Consider the following 13,614-nt stretch of genomic DNA (forward strand, 5'->3'; position numbering starts at 1 on the left):
AAATACCCCCTCAAAAAGCCACAATGTCAGAGACCATTTGCACAATGTATGTGAGAACATATGATCTAACAATATAAACCCAAATGCCACAGTATTACCTTTATTGTGACCAACTAAAATGTCAATGCAAGTTTAATTATAAGGCACCTTTCTGTTCAATTATGATAGCAACCATTTAGCATACATACCTGATCTGGAAATGTATGAAACAGAAAGTTGGAAACTTCATTTAAAACACTTTTATTTCGCAATTGCACTGATTAAAATTTATCTAATCCTGATTAAGATGAATAGAAGCTGTAGAAGAGCACTATAAAGTTGACTAAAAGTACTAGCAGATTCAATGTACTCCTCCCCCTGCCCACATGTACCCACATGTTGTCTAAATTCACACACAAATCCATAGTGGGGTTTTTATAAACTAGTGCCTCTTAACAGACTGAAATGAGGCCAAAAATGTATTTTTAAATCCTTTGTGAATTCCCTGCTCTCATTTCCTGAGGAAGGAAGTTAAATATACATGTATGGAATGTGCAACAACTGTACTACAGATGGCAAAAAAATAAGATGTCCAGGAAATGCCCAGCAAGCTACACAACGGAGGTTGTGACTCTCGCCAAGTAACAGCTTTTTCTGCTCCCAAGATGTCAACCAGATGTTGAAGTAGCATAAGGGGGGCAGAATATAATTAATGTGTAAAAGGTAAGCCCTTGGCTTAATACTGCATATTTTGGCATGCTAACAGCCATAAACTAAGCTTGTCAGAGCATAAGAGCCCCCAAACTTTCAGTCCTGAATATGTGAAACAATAATAATAAAGAGTCCCTTCTAATCATACGCTGAGGACAAGCTCCTGATCATTGAACAACATATATTCTGGGAACACCTAATTTAAAATTTGTACCTTCAAGATGGGGCTCAACCCAACCACTTTGACACACACACACACACACACACACACACACACAGAGAGAGAGAGAGAGAGAGAGAGAGAGAGAGAGAGAGAGAGAGAGAGAGAACACACTACTAGCTGGAATTACTGTTTCAATGTGAAAAGACTACTCAAGGGCCAGGGGGGGCACATTTATGAATGCAGGAGTACTAGCACTTGCAAGCTAGATACCAGCTACAATCCTTTAATGCTAGGAAATATGAAGAGAGCCGTATGCTGCTTCTTGGATCAAGCTTAAACAGTCATGCTACCTCCATATGCTCACTTAAAAGACTACTGGCTGCATGTGCATACAACACAATCTAGGTGGCTAGTGATCCTGTACCCTTCCCTCCTCTTCCTGTTTACAGAGTGTAAATTTCTACAGTGGTACCTCTACTTGCGAATAACTCTACTTACTAATGTTTCTACTTACGAATGGAGCTCCGTCCGCCATCTTGGATGCGGTTTAGATAGGATTTTTTCTACTTACGAATTTTTTCTCCCAATGCATTCCTATGGGATTCGACTTACAATTTTTTTCTACTTACAAATGTGGGTTTGGAACGCATTAAATTCGTAAGTAGAGGTACCACTGTATTTTGTAAGCTGCTGGAGGCAGGCATCTGCCTTCTTGTATTCCAAAAAGCACACTGGGGGCATTATATCACCAATATTTAAATATTTGAGGGATTTATGCCCCACCCTTCCGTACGATTTCCAGTTTATAACTGTAATATGTGTACATACATAACTTATATAATAAATGACATCTTTTTGTTTTATTATGCACTCTGTATTCTCATTTTGTATTTTTGTGTTATGAACCACCCTGGGGTCTTCAAATCAAGGGTGGTATACAAATTTTAATAATAATGATGATGATAATAATCGTTCACACATAGTGGTAACCCAAGATCAGAAACAAGCCATGCTTTACCACAAACATTGTGCCTGCTTCACTTCTCCCTTCTCCAAGCCAGAAAACAAACCATGTAATGGCTATCTTACCATCACATGTGAACCAGCACTCACGGTATGCTTCTTACAAATGTTAAGCCAAGAACAAACCCTCGCTTTTGCTTGTGGTTTGTTTGGAGAGACGCAAACCATGAGCACTGGTTCATACATAATTGTAAGCCAGCTGCTCCATAATTGTTTCTAACCCAGGACAGTGAGGAGGAAAGAAGGCACAACTGAGCAGCATGGTGTTCGTTCATGGTAAATTTCAACTATGGCTTATCAACCTAACCAGTATAAATGCATAGTCCTTTAGAGGAGTTGAAAGTTAATACAGGTATAAGCTTTCTGCTTTTTGTCTTAAACTTTAAACAATGTAAAGAAGTATATGCCATTGAGTTGTAATGGCTTATATTTACAAGAAGTTCAACAATAAGGATTTCCAAAGCACATTCTTTTAATATAACACTTCATCAACAGTAAGGATACTTTATTAATTTTCCCCTAAACAAGTATTTCAGCTCAAATGCTTTGGGTTTTTTGACAAGCTGATTTTACAGCATGCTAATTTTACAGCATGTAAAATTAACATGGTAAAAAAAATAGCTGTGCTTACTAGATAGAATTTCCACGGTACCAACTCTGATCCCAATCAATTTAGGGCTTGGGGGGGGGCTTCTGATTCAAAGTTTTTAGATTGAAAATCTACAAATCCAGCAAGAAGTCAAAGAAGTGCCTATGTCTGTGGCATTGCATGGCGAAATTGCATTCAGACTGGTGTCCCCTATAAGGCTTTCCTCCTAATCCCGAAGGCCAAGGCAAAAAACTAAGAGGTGCTAAAGCAGAGTGCAGTCAGTTCCCATACCAGAGATTTTCTTCCTCACTAGCACAACCTGACAATACACAAGGTTCCTTTCAATTCAGGCCTACATTCTCCTCTTTCAACAAAATTATCCTAGACATCGCCACTATCAAATCTACTTTTGGTGTTTCCCTTTTTTTCTTTTACTGGATGCTTAACTTCAAGGTTATTCTTGTATTTAGGTAAATCTGAAATAACGGCAGGCGCTAAGCTTTTTTCTTTTGAGACGGAGTGTGGAAATACAAAAGAACATACATGCACACAGCGACGGAGTAAACTCCCCAGATGTTACATGTTTTCCAATTTACACTTAACTCCAGAACTAGCAAATATTGTAATTCAGTTACTTAAAGCATTGCACATAAGCCAGAGACATCTTTTTTTACGGCAGCAAAGGAAACAGGAGGTGGAGATTTCCTTCCAACAAGATGATCACCGAACACACTTAAGCCCCAAACTGCACTTGAAAAATAAATAAAACTTGTTTCATAAAGAGAAAACATATTATTGAAGCTTATCTGGGTAAGTAGGAATGTCACCAATGCCTCCACTCTGAACAGGTGCCTCATAAAAAATTAAGAGCCATGGAATTGCTTGATGCAGCACTTCTGAGCCATCGCTTTAATTATACATGAACGCATTGCTACCTGCATAAAATAGGCCAAGAGGCACGCAGAAATCATCCCTGCTCTGAGATTTCTCAGGTTCCTTGCCAAGTAAACAATCTGGTATTCGTGGAGGTACGCATTTTGTAAAGACCCAAGAATGACAGCGCTGACATGTTACAAAGCAGGGCTAAGGAGGAGGGCGGGGAGAGAAACCCACAACCTTGCTAAACTTCCATGACCGCAGCCCAAAGACAATACAGCACACAGCAACCAATTAGGCATTGTGGATGGAGTGCCATGCATATTTTACTAAAAGGACGTTCCGACGATGCAGCTTACAAGTTAAACAGCTTGTTTATTCATTTGTGTCAGGGGATTCTTGTGGCTACTCTCGAGTAAAGACGCTCCAGTCTGCACTGTCTTTAAGAGTTTTATTGTGCATACTATTTACAGTGCAGAGATAACAGGAAACATGACTGCCTAGCCCGATTCAGAATCCGGCAATGGCTGCCACCTGCTTTTCAGCCAGCATAAAAGCCTGGGCACCCCAAAACGCCGCCCCTTTGCCCTACGTGTGGGCGCGCGCCTCAATTCGGGGGCCGGAAGGAGAAGTTTCCCCTCTTGCTGGCTGGGGCAGCGCCTGGGCTTCGCCGTCTCGCTGAGTCCCTCATCCGCTGACACTTGACCAGAGCAGTGCCAGGGCTCTGACACGTCTCTTAGCCCTTCCTGCACTCTCTGTCCTCCATAGCCAGGGCTCAGACACCTCACTAATTCCTCTCTCCACTCCACTCTTTAACCAGAGTTTATTTATATACCGCATTTTGCTGAAAGCAGTTCGGCTGGCAAAGACTCCTCAAATGGGTTACCAATGAATGATACTAGCAATATAAAACTGTAACAATAATCAATTTTTAAAAAAAACCAGCCGGATTTTAAAAAGGGGAAGAAAGAATCCAGCATAAGGTATGCGCGTACACATTAGAAAGCCTGACAACTAATCATTTTTACCGGGCACCAAAAATAAAATAAAAGGGAAAACGGGGTGACACAGCTAAAGGGGCATGCATCCTTGGGTGACCACCTTCTTTATTTCAGTTTTGTGGAGCTCACAGCTGAGCCTTAATAGCAAGGAAAGCTTTTAGCTTATGAGACCAGCTAGTTGAACCCTTTCTGTTCATATGTAACCAGGAACAAAGAGTCTAAACGTGTGAATCAAAAATAGCGGGGGGGGGGGGGAATGTACTGAAAATGTTGTTTATTTTAAGCAAATTAAGTTCCCCTACCTAGCCACTGGCCACTGCATTTCCACAACACAGACCAGACAATTTTTATTTTATTTCTCCCATTGTCCCATTTGTTTTAGTCAGTGTTTGCCTGGGAATGGCATGACAACGCCAAATAGGCATCTTCATGGCCTGCTTCAAAAGCAATAGAAATTTCTTATTTATGTTCACATTCATTATTATTATATATCATGACACTAGATTTGTTTTTACCTCCACTCCACATATTATCAAAACATTAGTTGATGTGTTAACTAATCTCTATTTCTGCACAGCTGGGGGTAAGCAGTATTTACAATGGTTTTTTGTCCACAAATCGGTGTAGTAGCTTCCCTGTCCACAAACTGCCTCAATCACCAGCAGTATCAAAAATTCTGGTCCAGGATGCTTGAAAGCATGCACTGTTTTTCTACCTAGCTATGTGAAATTTAACATTATAATTGTCATTGTTCCTATTGGGATAAATTAGAGAATGAAAACAGCCCAAAGAATATTGGTAGCTGCCTATAGATTAGTGCTGCACTGAATTTTCATGGTATGTTATTATCCCCGCAAAAGAAGCTGCAATTTGGTTTCGACATAAATTTTTTTAAAAAAAAACACCCCTCTTTCACATCTGTTCACAGCCACTGAACCCCAGAACACATCCTTGTCCTTGCCTTGGCAATAAGGCCAACCATATCCTGCTTTCCTTTGCTACAATAGCAGGGTTTTTTTTGCCTACCAGTGCTACATGCAGGATTTTTGCTCCCACATTTTTTTATTTAGAACATTTGTTGGCAACCCGATCAACAAAGTCCTCTGGGAGGTTCACACACAGCAGACAATGTGCAAATTAAAATATCAAAAACCCAATTCATTTCTGACCTAAAAACCAGCACAAACAGTGAAGCAGCATTTAAAAACCAGTAAAATCAAAATGTTCCAAGAGCAACAACAACAACAAAAAAGGCTCAGATATATATATATATATATTATGAAATAGATAAAGACCTGTGTGGCACCAGGTAAGTGCCAGGTTGAGTCTCATCAGGGAGGGCATTCCATAATTAAGGTGCCACTATCCCTGTTCCAAGCGCTCAAGGCGCAAGCTAAATAGAATACTGTAACTCTAAATTGAAAAGTACATCCCCCAAGGTGAAGTGGACTAACTGGTGGTGCTCTGGCTAGTGGAGATGTGGAAATAGATATCCTTTATGCATAGTGAGGCAAACCGTGCTCCAATGTGATGAAGTGGAAGGACGCTAGACATCTTCCTTGCATCTTATAAATGCATCGCAAGATCTAATACAGGCTGGAGGCCTCCATCTTTCTTGGGAATGGTGAAATCCTTTGAACAGAATCCATGATGTCTTTGGGCCCTTTACACTAGTTCTATTGCCCCCTTGTGGAAGAGGGTTTCAATCTGCTCCTCCAGAGGAGATGGTGGTGTTACAACAGAAAATATAGTTGGGATAAAGTCTCTGTACTGCTTCATTAGTTTAAAAAGACAATGCAAAAAATAAAGTCTCTACATTATGGAATAATATGACCATTAGGTCTCTATGCTCTTCATCTGCCTATTTTAGTTCAATACATTTATTTACACTTGTACTCAAAAATCACCAACATTACCAGTATCCTTACATCCAATTTATTTCTGGTCTGGGGTTTCATTCAAATATTGCATTCACAGCTTTTAATAAATCTTTCTGTACACAAGCTCTGAAGACCACACAGAAAAGAAGCGTTCACTGTAGAATTAGAGCAAGACGGAGAAGGGGGAGAATACTTACTGTGTAGCTCACGATGTATCACATCTACTAAGTTTGGTTCATCTCCCCACCAGAATATCCATAACTCCTTACAATCAGGTTTGACATCGCGGCGCCAGACACAAAGCAGATTGGCCTGCAGACAGCGGATGAAACTCAGAAGGATGGGGTCATCTTGAGCAGGGGCCGAGATAATGGGGCCACAATCTCCATGGCCTTCAAAGTTATACCTACGCCACTTGATGCCTGTGAGTTCCGCCTGCAGGGAAGAAAATCAAAAGAGTATTAAAACTTTTGCAAGTGACTGACATGCAAGTATGCCAACTTATTTTAAAGCCCCTTATATTGAATCTTAGCTATCTAGAAAATAAAACAGATTTTAAAAATCAATGGAACCTGAATTAGCTTTACTCTGAATGGACAGTTCCTCAAATTTTAAAAGAAACCAAAACACTAGCATTGCTCTTCCTTAAACTTTCAGTGCCTCTTCGGAAGAGACCATTGATGTTGATACAATAGATGTTGGAGAAGTGTGCATAAAATGAATAGGCAGAAGCTTAATAAGAAAGCATATTTTCATACAACAGAATACAGTGGCACCTTGGGTTTTGGGCATCTCGGAAGCTGAACATTTCGGTTTTCAAACGCCAAAAACCCAGAAGTAAATGCTTCCGTTTTCAAACGTGCCTCGGAAATCAAACGGCTTCCGCTGCGTGTTTTTCAATTTTCTCCACTGAACTTGCTGCCAGTCCTTTACGCCTCGGTTGTCAAACGTTTCAGAAGTCGAATGGTCTTTCAGAATGGATTACGCTCAAGAACCAAGGTACCACTGTACTACGCTTTTAAAACTTACCATGCTTTCTTTGTAGGGAGATAGCTATTTCTCCTATCAAAAGCACTAACAGAAATAAGACTACGAAGCCAACATATAAAGCACTTGCAATTTAATATGCAGGGGTATAGCTGAACTGTTTGTTATTGCTGAAAGCTAAGATTCTATATAGAAATCTAGCAGTTCCTCAAACTCCCAGGCACTGACAACTGTTGCAAACAGAATACAGGATAAAAGTGGATGCCTGATCTGGCTCTGTCTGCACATTATCACAAAACAGAAAACAAAACAAAAAAGGGAACCCTATCTTATACCAAAGCTCTTTTATCTCCAGCTAGTGTTTTATGTTAATAAAAAGATGAAATTTAAAACATTCTTCATTTCATTTCAATCTGCGCCTTATTCTATAATTACATTTTAAACCATTTTGGTTTGACAAGCTCCTGCATCAATGCCCAAAAATATGTAGCTGCTACTTGCATACACAAGATTAAAATATGCAGGATAACTGCATAGCCTGTTTATATTAAAGAAATGTAGTACCACATATCTTAATCATTAAAATCTATTTAATCCATTGTTTGAATAAATAAATATTTCAAAATCATTTGGCAACGTAGGAAAAAACAAAGCAGTCCTATGCCTTCAGCAGCTAAGAAACATTTTAGAGCCCTTGATTTGGGTATCTGCATTCTACCTATTGACAAGAGAAATATGAATGAAAGTGAATCCATACCAATTTATTATGTGGATTATTAAATTGGGGCACCTAATGACTCTGTTCCCTCATGGCAGGAACACATACATTATCTTCTTCAGAACAGTTACTTTGTTAATTTACTATTTATTTATTCAATTTGTTGCCTACTTTTCATTATAAAATAATCCCAAAGCAGGGTACAATACTAATGAAACCCAATAGACTCATACAATCCATCAATAAACAAAAGAGAAAGACAGCAAGCAGGCAAGAGCACATATGCCAGGGGGTGGAGAACTAGACTGGTGGGGCCAATCCTCAGTTCACCATATCCCTGTGGCCAAGCTTTGACAGGTGAGCAGTCAAAGCTCAAAGTGGCTTGCTATCATCAGTTCAGTGCAAAAATCAAATTGAGGGTGTCCCCTTAGACTATGTGTTGGGCCAAAAACAGACTTAGGCAGCCCTATTCTCCTCATGGTGCCCATACATAACTGAGCTAGTACCCTGGTGTAGGTGTCTCAAATCCCCAACTAACCTCCATTCCTGGATTCATAGAATCATAGAGTTGGAAGGGATCACAAGGATAATCTGGTCCAATCCCCTGAAGTGCAGGAATCTTTCGCTCAGTGTAGTGCTCAAACCCACGGCCCTGAGATTAAGAGACTCACGCTCTACCAACCGAGCTATCCCTCAGGGCTACAGCACCACCTGAACAGGCTCACTTAGGAAGGTTGCTGGGCACTGGTGTGGGCAATATACAAGCAGCATCCCTTTTCTGTCTATAACCCAGCACCAAAAATCCTGCACTGCAACACAATACAGCGAATAGTAGTTGTTATAGCTCAACTGGCCCAGCCCTGTCATCTGACCTCTTCCTCCCATCTCAAGAAGCAGCCATTTCAAGAAGCAAAGAGGAAGCATTCAGAACATCTTTCTAATTTTTGGCACCACCACACTCATAGTAGTATATATGGGGGGGGGGGAATATATCTTCCATTCTTAAGCAGAAGTTTCGCATCTGTATACATCGCAGTAAGCCAGGTGCCCAGGAGGTTTCCTGTCCTTGTAGGCAGGGAGAGAAAGGAGCTCATGCTGTATGCATGAGGGGAATCCTGGTAAGGAGGGGCACAAATGCACCCCTCCATCTTGCGTGTATGCTGTGGGTATTTCTTAATAAAAGACAAAAGCAGGCAAAAATCTACATGAGGTCACTGCTAGACAAAGGCGTTGGTAAATACTAAGATCATGTAACAGTACTGTATCTGGAAGCGATAAACTATGTTGCTAAATGTCTAGGGTTTCTGCTCCTTCCTACCCCCCTGCTCTCTCGCTCTCTCTCTCTCTCTCTCACACACACACACATACACACAGAGAGGGGGGGGAGAGACTCTAACTGACTGACACCAATTTCAGGTGCAGGGCTGCTGGGGAGGGGGGAATGAAGGAGGAAGAAGTAAAAGCTTTGGCAGTAGCAACTGGGAACACGCTGAGGACAGGACCTGCCGACAGCTGCCTTGATCATCCTGGGGGATTCCATCTTCTCAGCAAAGCTAGTTGCTACTGTGGCTATACACCCATTCCCATAAACCACAGGACTATATTTTAATACAGTGCTTGGTTCCCAAATGGCTTAGATGTCAAACAAATCGGCTCCCAAAGGCCACAAAAAGTAAGTGTTCCTGCACTCAATCGGAAGCCACGCCAGACGTTCGGCTTCCAAAAAGCGTTCAGAAACTGGAACACTTACTTACTTTTTGGTTTTCAAACCGTTTTGGGAGCTGAACAGATTAAGTTTGAGAACCAAGATACCACTGTATTCTGAAACCACTGCAGTACAACCTTCCAAATCATTTTGCTGTGTAGTCCTCCTCAACTTACTCCTTCCTTCCTCCCATCACTCTTTCCCAGGTGATACTGCTAGTCCTAAGGGCTACTGGCATTACTACAGGGCAGCCCAGGAGACTATGGCCACAGCTCCTCACAGGGAGATAGAAAGAAACCAATCTGGTTTCCCATTCATGTGCTCAGTCAATGACAATTGTTGCCCACCTCAGAATAACATGAGGTTAGAGACTCCATCTACATCAGGCACCCCCAAACTGCGGCCCTCCAGATGTTTTGGCCTACAACTCCCATGATCCCTAGCTAAGAGGACCAGTGGTCAGGGATGATGGGAATTGTAGTCCAAAACATCTGGAGGGCCGAAGTTTGGGGGTGCCTGATCTACATCCACCATCCACAGCTGACACTGTTATACAGTATTTGTTTTACATAAGCAGTTTCAATAGCCTCTTATATTTTTCGGTCTTAACAGGCAGGGATTGAATGTGGGATCATATGAGCCCAAAGGATATGCTCTACTATGAGCTATGGCACTTCCTCAGTCCCTCCATTCTATCATTCTGCTTTCATGATTATTTTGAACACGACCAAGTACAGGCATAAAAGACACAAATCTGACACCATTGCAAAAAATACAGCAAATGGTTCCAGAGCCGACCCTCCCCCCACACCGTCATACTGAAACTTAAAGCTCAGAATTAACGTAGTTATTTCCAAAAATACTACTCCTCAAGCAAGAAACTGGAGCCCTACCCAGTGATGTGGATTTTCCAGAAAAAGTTGAAGATATTTTTTCCAACGCCCTAAATCAATTGGGTTCTAATTTAGCATGCTTCAATTATGTATACTTCTGCTTTTAATCCACTCTCTTCACAAAGGAATAGAGACCATGCAAGTGGATATATTGCCTCAAAAAGTTATTCAGTCTGACAGATAGTGTATCCAACCATTCTGTTACTAATTAATGGACTTCCCTGTCTTCTTCGCCCTCATATGCCTCCCAGAGTTGCTCAGATTTGAGGGTGCACAGAGGGGTACAGGGGGAAGGAGAGGAAGATGTCCCATTGCATCAGCGAAAATCTGGGGTGGTAGGTGTCCTCAAAAGTATGTCACCCAATCTACTTTTAGAAATGAGAGAATTTAATACACCATTTGATATACAGGGAGAAAGAGGTTTTCTGCCCCAAATCACTAGTTGCATTTTTGCTGCATTTCTGTAACTTACAGTGAAAATAATGACCTTACTATAGCAGGATTATTTCTAAGGCTTTGTATTTGAAAATATCCTTTTCAAATTCCTACAGACACCACCCTGGCAAACCCTATAAACAAGAATACTGTACTACTGTCAATTTAAACCAAAGCTGAGCTTTCTAGTCACATCACCGAATGTGTCATAACTTTCATGTAGAATGCTACATTACTAATTTCAAAACATGAAAGCACAGTATTTTAACTTCCATCTGGCTCTTCCTGCTTCTAACAAAAAACTGAGCAAACTTGGTGAGTGCTGAAATGAGCTGATTGATACATGTCATCTGAGGTATGCAAAAGCTGCAATCCTAACAACACTTACAGTAATAGGTAGTAATTCCCATTGAAATAAATTGAATTTACATCTGAATAAACATGCTTAGGGTTGCAATGTGAAGGTGTTATTTTACCAAGATTGTTCAAGTACTGTCTCCATGGTCTAAATGTAACTCTAAACTGAATGTACAGAGAATATGCCTCCTGAAAATGAAATATGAGAAAGGGGCTCCATTTCAGGGAACTTTTTCAAGAAGTGGGGAAGCCTTCAGGGGCACAGAAGTAAATTTCTGGAGTCCAACACATTTTTAAAAATCTTGTGCCTTTGACCTCCAACTCTGATGCAAAATATCCTGTTGGTTGTGCCCAAAAGTTCCCCTGTAGGATTTCTCCCAATTTTCAGCCTTCCCATTTTTCTGTGCAAGTTTCAAACACCAATATACATGTCCAAAACAAACTTGACACATTATGATAAAGCACACGCAACCATAACACAACATTCAGAAATTGTCTTTGTCATGCTATGCACCTCAAGAGAATCCACAAAATGCTAGAAACTTGAAGGTAACAGTAATGTGGACTTCTTACTTGAGAGCCACAATCAGATCAGGTATTCTTTTGTTTCCCCTCCCCTCCATTAAACTGCTTTTGGCCCTTCAGGAGAGGAAGTCAATTTTCAGCATGTGTCATATGCACACAATCACAGAAACAGGACTATATTTACTGTATGTGAATATTTGACTCCCCTTCATCAAAATAGGATATGAGGCAGCTCACAGTATCAACACATCAATAAAACCAATGAACACACACAAAAATGTGGAACAGTACAAGCAATTTACAACTTCCTATATCAATACAGTGGTCCACAGAATCAACAAATATCCCAGCCACAATCTGTAAAAGAAAAATATCATGAAAAATTACATTTGACCGTGCATTTTGCAGCATGGTACACAGAGATATATATGCACATACATTCAAGCTGCAAGAAGGGGTTCATAAGGTGCATCCATCCCACCAAAACTTTCCTCCCCAAAACAACCGGCCTGCAGACAAGTCACCAGAAGCATTACTGGGCTGTAATCTCATCAGCCCAGGTATATTCTGAATTGCCTGCCCTGAACTTGTTTCAACTGCAGCAGAATTTCTGCTAGTTTATATTAGACATGTATACGATCTGGAGGAACTAATAATAAGTGAAAGATAAAACCTGGAACCGCTATTTCAACAAAACTGAAGTAGGTCAGGAGTAAAAAATTAACAAAAGGTAATGCCTTTGTCTCCAAGCAATTTTTACCACCACAAAATCTTGGTTTGCCACCACCCCTATCCTTTGAACACACACTAACTCAAACCCACTTTAAAGGCATTGCACATTTTGTGAAAAGATATACACTTCAGTACCACAAATTTCATAGCAAGAGAGCAGGCTATAGTGCATGCAAAGCTGTGCTTGGGCATTCAGAATAAGTCCTCATTTTGGTTTTTAATTATGCATTTTGAGAAATGTTCAGCGAAAAACTTTCTGAAGCAAGCATTTATCTGTATCATGCAATCTATGAATTATGTGCCCAAAGCTCCAAGCGCTCTGTTTTGAAGCCATTTAAGTCATCAGCATAACAAATTTTACCAGTTGTGCTGGAAGTACTCTGTGACAAAGTTGTTGCAAGTTATCTTTCACCCCAATGGCTAACCAAAGCTTTATATATTACTCAGCTACCGGTAAAACTCACAAATGAAAACTGTTTTCCTGTTTACATTCACTGAAGGGGAAACAATGTTATTTCAGTGCATGAATTGCCCTTGTATGACCACTCAGAAAACCACACTGTACCAATAAATCTCTTTCATCTGTAAGCAAATATACTGTAACCAAGTTGGTTGAATGCTGTTTTCACACCTCTTTGTGTACAGCTTACTTTCAGCAGAGTTTGCTGTTTTATGAACTCTCATGATTTCTGCAATTCTAATGTGACCCTGTACAATTACTATCCACTTATTTCAAAATTTCCTCTACAACAGCAGGGCACACTCATATTCCACAGAACATCACAGCATGGCATATGTGCAACATAGTGCTCTGGTTCACATATCACGCTAAGCAAAACCATTTGGCACAAACATGTAAGCATACAGGTGCTCCTCCCATGTATTTTTGCTCCTGAGCCCCGCAAAGGTGAACTGTGGTTTGGCTTAACATGCCATCTGAACTCAGGACTATGGTTTAGCAATCTCCAGACTAACCATGTGCTGTAACAAAGATTTGTTCTTGGTCTACGAATCATGCTTTGTAATAATAATAATAATAA

At 40.5% G+C, this 13,614-nt stretch overlaps 1 protein-coding gene across 1 annotated transcript in view; it reads right to left on the minus strand.

Annotated features, from left to right (window-relative positions):
• Positions 1 to 13,614, minus strand: part of MED13L (mediator complex subunit 13L) — a 169,656-nt gene that overhangs the window by 134,185 nt on the left and 21,857 nt on the right. Inside the window, exon 2 of the mRNA XM_035098346.3 lies at positions 6,420 to 6,657. Coding sequence (XP_034954237.3) covers positions 6,420 to 6,657 — 238 coding nt within the window. The remainder of the gene's footprint in view (positions 1 to 6,419; positions 6,658 to 13,614) is intronic.

The sequence above is a fragment of the Zootoca vivipara genome, chromosome 16 (genome assembly GCF_965207765.1).
Source record: "Zootoca vivipara chromosome 16, rZooViv2.hap1.1, whole genome shotgun sequence".
Taxonomy (NCBI): Eukaryota; Metazoa; Chordata; class Lepidosauria; order Squamata; family Lacertidae; genus Zootoca; species Zootoca vivipara.